The sequence below is a fragment of the Notothenia coriiceps genome, unplaced genomic scaffold, assembly GCF_000735185.1.
Source record: "Notothenia coriiceps isolate Sejong01 unplaced genomic scaffold, NC01 NC01_scaffold00022042, whole genome shotgun sequence".
NCBI lineage: Eukaryota > Metazoa > Chordata > Actinopteri > Perciformes > Nototheniidae > Notothenia > Notothenia coriiceps.
The window spans coordinates 27,719-34,500 of NW_011354743.1; the positions used below are offsets into that span (position 1 = coordinate 27,719).

The following is a 6,782-nucleotide window of genomic DNA, read 5'->3' on the forward strand; positions in this document are numbered from 1 at the left end:
TCGTGTGTAGAGGGGTTACTGTACGTCTGTACGTTCCTCTAGAGCCGCTAACGTGACCTTTCGCAAATTGCATGGCTGTGGAGAAGAGCACAGGAGACTTTAAAATATTATCTTACACTGGAAAGTACATCTATGGAACAAATCTTTACAATATGAATATGTCTATGTAGATACATTGGCAAATATGAGCAGAAAATTGTTAAAACACAACCCAAACCCATCCTCCACCTTGCTGTCATTCTGAGTGAATGAATGAATAAAAGGATAAACTGAAGTCATCCGCGTGACCGAGGAAGGTTTTTTCTTTTTCTACTTTCCCCCATAATCAACTCTGCTGCCCTTAAAGATAATGCATCTCCATCGTCGCCTTGGCTGCTCTGAAAGGAAGTAATTCATGATTTATTCATAGCTCCTTCGTTGCTGTAGCGACCAAGAGAATAAGTGTTCCGATTGGCTTGTGGTTGGAGTCCCAAATGTCCCGACCAATCAGAGGCAAAGTGCAGCCCTTTCAGTCGGCTGCCCGGAGCTGTGCCACCTCTCCATCGGAGGGCCTCTCCTGCGGGGGGGCCGAGCTACGGGTCCACGTCTTCTAGATCGCTCTTCGAATCGCCGAGCATCATGGGAGACTCTGACCCCTGTGGGAGAGACAGATACAGCAAATATATGAGAACAAAGAAAGAAATGTTTTTTTTTTTAGAAGGAAAAGGAACAAATGGTGGAATATCTAGCAGTGACAGCGGGATTATTCTATTATTATTCTATACAGCACTCTGGCACTGACAGGAATACTCCAGATAATCAGAGTGAGTCTGACAGCGCTGAGTTGTGTGGGCTTCCTGTCAGGAACAGCAGGAGTCATCAGAATAATTAAGCCGTTTATAATCCACCATTATTAACCACCGTAGGAGGTAACAAACTGCCTTTACGGCTTTTGAAAGAAAGTGCGGAGATGTTCCATTCTTCTCCTTTTTGGCTGCGTGAACTGAGCACGAGCTGCCATAATACGATGAGTCATGTTAAGAAGCTGGCTGTGCTGAGGGCTACCTGTCGGAGGCTGCGGTCGGCGTTTTCGTTTGCCGGGCTGCCGTCTGAGCCGTTGCTGCTGCCGGACTGCTCCTTCTCGTTTAACAACGCCGTGGCATAGGCCAAGGTGTCCTGCAGAGATGAATACACACAATGACACAAGCAAGTTGAGAGCAGAAGAGAATGTCAAGAACAAGTGACAGGGTGGGTTTGTGTAGGGAGGTGGAGGAACTAGGGGGGATCATATCATGCTGATTAAGTATTTATATATGTGTGTGTGTGTGTGTGTGTGTGTGTGTGTGTGTGTGTGTGTGTGTGTGTGTGTGTGTGTGTGTGTGTGTGTGTGTGTGTGTGTACCTGTGCAGAGATAGTGCGCTGGAAGGTTTTGTTAGTGGATGTCTCGTTGGAGACGTTGCTCTGTGGAGTCCAGTAATGCTCAGTCATCTGAGGGCAGGAGAAATATGATTTAAAAATGAGCACATGGTATTTATTCACATGTCAACTAATTTGAAAACATTTTGAATACAAAAGCCATGATTTTAATTTGCTTGAATAGTTAGCTAAAAGTATCTCTCTCCCATCGTTTCAGAAGGCTATCTACATTCACTAGTTAGCGCAGAAATGCCTAAAAAAATACCAAACATATTTCTGAGAGAAGCTTGCCTTTTTCTGCAGCCACTGCACCGCCCAGCTCCAGTGACCAGACAAGTCCTTGAAGTAATCTTTGGCTGGAGCACACCTAGTGGGACATTGAAAATAAGATTTCAATGACATTGACTGAATCATTCAAATGTATCCAAGACTACGCCTCTATACTTCTGGCCCTTAGATGAACTCACTTCTGGGCTAATGTGACCAGGAACTTCACACACTGGTAGCAGCGTCGGCTGTCCACGTTGTTGCTCTGGTGCATCAAAGCTGGGAAGAAAAAGAACTCCGTTAGATTTTTAACAATCAATAAATTCATGTAACACACACAAAATCAGAAGATATTAACAATATGCATGGCAGTTAACTAACAACGTTTAAAAGAACAGTATTATATTGTAGATGTATGACAGACTCCATTGATGTCCCAGCTGTGGGTATTAGAGAAACAAACATACCTAAAAGGCCTTTCTCTGACTCAAATGCATACTTGAGTCTCTGGGTTTGCAGAGGGTCTTCCATTACCTGATTTGAAAGATTGAAATGATGTTAGGAAACCTGTTCATTAAAGCAATCAGATTTTACAAATAGGTGAGGGTTACAGAGTCAACCGGTGAGCGACGTCACTCACCAGTAGCTCCTGCAGCATCTGGAAAACGTTCTTCAGTTCATGAGGGGGGGCAGTCTCCAGCTGGGACTACGAGACACAACATATTCAGAAGGAATTATAATAGAGAATACTAACAACATTTAAGAACATTACAAAATAACAAGAATTGATAAAAAAACGGTCAAATAAATCAAAACGCAAGATGAAAAAAGCGGGAACACTTAGTAGGCTATTGGATATGCATTTGTAAAAATTAACAAGAGCTGTTTTAAGCAAACAATTACAACTAATTATGACTTTTTACTTTGAATGAAAACGTTGGATTTTTTTGTCTTTAATATGGTAAAGAAGAGATTCCATACTTATTCAAAGTCTTTGAGGAGACCCTTGACAAGTATTTTCAACACAGGGAAATAGTACATCTTCATTCAAGTGAGTGAAGGTAGTTGGATCTGAGTCTTCCCATTTCAGTGAAATGACATTGGGATCAGTCCTAACATTGTACTTGGGGTCTGGAGGGGAACCAAAGATGGTTATGAACGGGTAAAGGTCATTAGTTCTGTTTTGGCATTCTGAGANAAAAATTAACAAGAGCTGTTTTAAGCAAACAATTACAACTAATTATGACTTTTTACTTTGAATGAAAACGTTGGATTTTCTCTTTAATATGGTAAAGAAGAGATTCCATACTTATTCAAAGTCTTTGAGGAGACCCTTGACAAGTATTTTCAACACAGGGAAATAGTACATCTTCATTCAATGACATTGGGATCAGTCCTAACATTGTACTTGGGGTCTGGAGGGGAACCAAAGATGGTTATGAACGGGTAAAGGTCATTAGTTCTGTTTTGGCATTCTGAGACAGCTTCAAAGATAAGACCAACATTTGAAGCTTAGCACGTTAAAGTTTACCTTTAGCAGCTGCAGCACACCCAGGGAGAAAGGCTCGTTACAGTACGAAATGTAGGTCACCATCTCGATCAGGAGGGACAGCGGCCCGGACAGCTCCCGCATGGCAAACATCACCTGGAAATATTTTTAAAAGATAAACATCAACAAGACCTTCTGAGCTTTTTTTCTTCAACCCCCATTTGGGTTTTTGTGATTCTTCTATATCCCTGATTGAGAAGAATGCCTAAACAAGTTTGAAATGTGTACTTTACCTCGAGAAGGTAAGGCTGGCCCTCTGGAGTGAAGAGAGAGGCCTGGATGTCGGCGTTGAGGGGCAGCAGCTGGGTCGAGGACGGGATGCAGCTCACACGCAGCTTAGAGCCTTCTGGAGCTACGCAGGACGACAGGGGAGAGAGGTGAGGATCAGACTGAGAACTGGATCGTACAAAAACCCTGTGACTTTTAAGATTTGATTTAAAATGTCTCACGATGCGTCCGCTGGGGGTCGAGGTCAGAGTGTAGTGTGATGAAGGCCAGCGTGTTGTGGAGGTGAAGAAACTCCCGAGCCTGAGCGGGACTCCAGCGCCGGTTCTGTGAAGAAACGTGGAGACCATTTTGTATAAGTTGCATTCACAGTAGTTAGAAGGGCTGTTGGTAATGACTTTCATTTTGTATATATTTGTTCTTGCTTCAGTTGTACCTGGTTGTTTTGCCTGTTGGGTCCCAGCAGGAAGATGAGCATCCGGCGGTAAGCTGAGTGTTTCAACAACAGCTGACAAGGACCGCATCCCTGAGAGAGAACAGAAAGATAAAGCACAATGTCATTTAACTCAATGTGTCAGCACTGATAAAGACTGCAGAAAGGTCTACTGATTTGTTGATGGTTTCTTACCCTCTGAGCGAAGTTACTGAAGAGACCAAAGTACTGAGCGCAGTTCTTCACATTCTCAGGAACGTCTTTGTCCAATAAGGAGAGCAGAGTGTCCATTAAGTTGTCCGCTCCCGGGTCTCCAAAGTGAAGTGAGCACTCCAGAGTCTTCTCAAGGATGGAGGCGAACACCACCCTCACCTCCCTCACACTGCACTCCAACAGACAGACCCTGAGGGGAAGATATAACAATACATCATCAGTGTTAATTAGCATGGAAAGTGGCCTTTTTATCCTGTGGATATTTATTTTTAAATCAGCTAATTTTACACTGTTGCAAATATTTGGCTACACTTATACTAGTATTATTATAATATAAGGCAATCTATAGTCCATTGGTGGAAGTGTAGGATTGTTTGCTGACTTTGCTTGTTCCCAGAATCTTAATTTATTGAAAAAAGATAAATGTAATTGTTCCCAAAAAAACACGTGTTTTTATTTAATGAAACACAATGTAATCCATATGTTGGGGCGTTTGGGGGGCCGGAGGTACGGCTGTCCAAATGTTCGATGTGCAAAATCTAATAATGTATGAGGGCAAGACAACGCCTTTGAAAACACACACCTTCCTCTGGGGCCAAATGTTCACATCACATAATGCCAAGGAACACCCACTGTCAGCGCAAATGCAATACAAGCTTTAAAAGACACTCTCAGGTGGTGTGTGTATTTGAACATACTATAGAGATTGAATGGACTGTTATATATGAAGTAAGTATGTTCTCGCTGCAGCAGCATTATGAGGGTGGAATAATGTGACCAAGGTCAGAGAGTTCAATGAGCATTGATTGGAGTGAGGGAGCAGCACTGTGAGCTGCCAAGTCTGTGGTATCGTATTTCACAAGGACAGCTACAAACTGCTGCAGTGATTAAACCCCCACAGGCACACGCATCTAAGCTTTACGTCGGGGCAACTGTCACTGCACTGTCTCTTAAGTTGCCGAGCTCAAATCTCGTCAGTTATACTTTTTTATTGTGATTCTAAAAAGCTACAAATTCAAAGAATTATAATGGGGTCGTAATTTGCAGTTTTACAGTGAATTCAATATAAAGTTGGAGGTTTTCGGGGTGGGTGAATAACGCATATGGTAAGTTTGAAAGTGAAAATTGAACTTTTACAATAACTTGAACATATAAAGTGTTAAGAAGTCAAATTGTATTGATTAATTCCACTAAACTTTTTATCTGACAAAATATTATGCTTCAATTCATTTTCAAAAAAAAGTCAGTGCACAAAGGAAGCCAGGGATGTCTAGCAGTTAAATAAATTAAAAAAAAGTTTTAAAAAAAACAATGACTTCATAAAACATGAAAAAGACACATTTCCCCAAAAACTCGAACGAATGCCTCTAATGTAAAAAAAAGTACATTTGGTACAGTCCTAGTATTCAACTTGTGTGTGTGTGTGTGTGTGTGTGTGTGTGTGTGTGTGTGTGTGTGTGTGTGTGTGTGTGTGTGTGTGTGTGTGTGTGTCAACAAGCACCGACCTGGTGATCTCTCGTCCCTCCGGCCCCACCAGGTACTGCGCCATCCACTGACAGGCTTCGCTGCTCTTAGTCAGCAAAACCTCCACTGTGGCCATCCACTCCTCTGTGTCCACGCTGCAGGACACACATATTCAATCAAGGGGTTACATTGCTGCGTATGGCAGATGTTCATTACTGCGGTGAGGCTGCATGTGGGTACATACCGGAGTTTCTTTTTGGTGTGCAGGTAGGTGTGAAAGAGGAAGTGAACCGCCAGCTGAAGACTCTCTTTGGCCATGGGCTGGTAGTCCGCATGCTTCAGCTTCGTCTGTAACACACACACAAACATGTAAGACACTGATTGCTGCAACTCAATTTGACTAAACTAAACAGTTGTATAGTTTAGTTATACTGCAAATAAATGATGATTTTCAATTTCCTTGGTATCAGACCACACACTGTGAGTGGAGACTTGTTAAGAAGAAGGGACCACCCCTTCTTAACAAGTCTCCACTCACAGTGTGTGGTCAATTAAAATTAAGTATTTATGGTGGACGAAAAAAAAGAAAAGAAACATACTATTCATGGTCTTAAAAATCTAACAATGTAAACACTTCGGTAAGTAAGACGGTAAAAAAAATATGTGGTATGAGAAAGAAGATGTATGAGTTGCATTGACTTCAAGAAGAACTGCAAAAGGAGAAAACGTAAGATAATACAAATGACTGAAATGCTTGCTGTATAGATCGAGCTCCCTGTGTGGCTCTACTTTGCAAGTGTACACAAAAAGAAAATGAAAGCCAAACAGTCGAAGCACATGACAAACACAAACGGTACATACTGCGTTGACGGAGGCCAGGGAGAGCGTGAAGTTGAAGTAGTCGCTGTTGTAGACGTCCCTGTTCTTCATGAACTTAAGATTCTCATCTCTCACCATCTGCATAAACAAACAGAGATTTTCAGTTTCCTCTCCAGCTAATGCTCCACCTATTTCTAACAGAACAAATGTTAAAGGTCACCTATCATGCTATTTTTAGGCAATAGCATAGGTCTCAGATATATGAAAAAAACATGTCTATGAAGTGTTTGGCTCAAAATACCAAACAGATCACCCATTCTAGCCATGCCTCATATCCCTCTATTTCACTTCCTGTTTCAAAAGTGCTGATTTGGGGTATAAAGCTTGTATAAAAAAATTGATAAAAAAGAAAAAAGG

At 41.9% G+C, this 6,782-nt stretch overlaps 1 protein-coding gene across 1 annotated transcript; it reads right to left on the reverse strand.

The window, feature by feature from the left end:
• Positions 1 to 6: 6 nt before the first annotated feature.
• LOC104953648 (ubiquitin carboxyl-terminal hydrolase 24-like) lies at positions 7 to 6,506 on the reverse strand. The gene is made up of 15 exons (XM_010780618.1): positions 6,408 to 6,506; positions 5,791 to 5,894; positions 5,588 to 5,701; positions 4,065 to 4,272; positions 3,873 to 3,962; positions 3,661 to 3,763; positions 3,445 to 3,563; positions 3,194 to 3,307; positions 2,303 to 2,368; positions 2,130 to 2,196; positions 1,863 to 1,941; positions 1,687 to 1,762; positions 1,381 to 1,467; positions 1,045 to 1,155; positions 7 to 635 (listed from the first exon to the last, which is right to left on the reverse strand). Exons 1-15 carry the CDS (start codon positions 6,501 to 6,503, stop codon positions 573 to 575), a joined length of 1,497 nt encoding a protein of 498 aa, XP_010778920.1. The 5' UTR covers positions 6,504 to 6,506; the 3' UTR covers positions 7 to 572.
• Positions 6,507 to 6,782: the final 276 nt, after the last annotated feature.

Coding starts and splice junctions, on each gene's coding strand:
- LOC104953648 (XM_010780618.1), bottom strand. CDS start 6,503: ATGGTGAGAGATGAGAATCTTAAGTTCATGAAGAACAGGGACGTCTAC. Junction 1,468..1,686: donor TGCAGTGGCTGCAGAAAAAG/GCAAGCTTCTCT, acceptor TCCTGCCCTCAG/ATGACTGAGCATTACTGGAC. Junction 1,156..1,380: donor AGCGCACTATCTCTGCACAG/GTACACACACAC, acceptor TCATCTCTGCAG/GACACCTTGGCCTATGCCAC.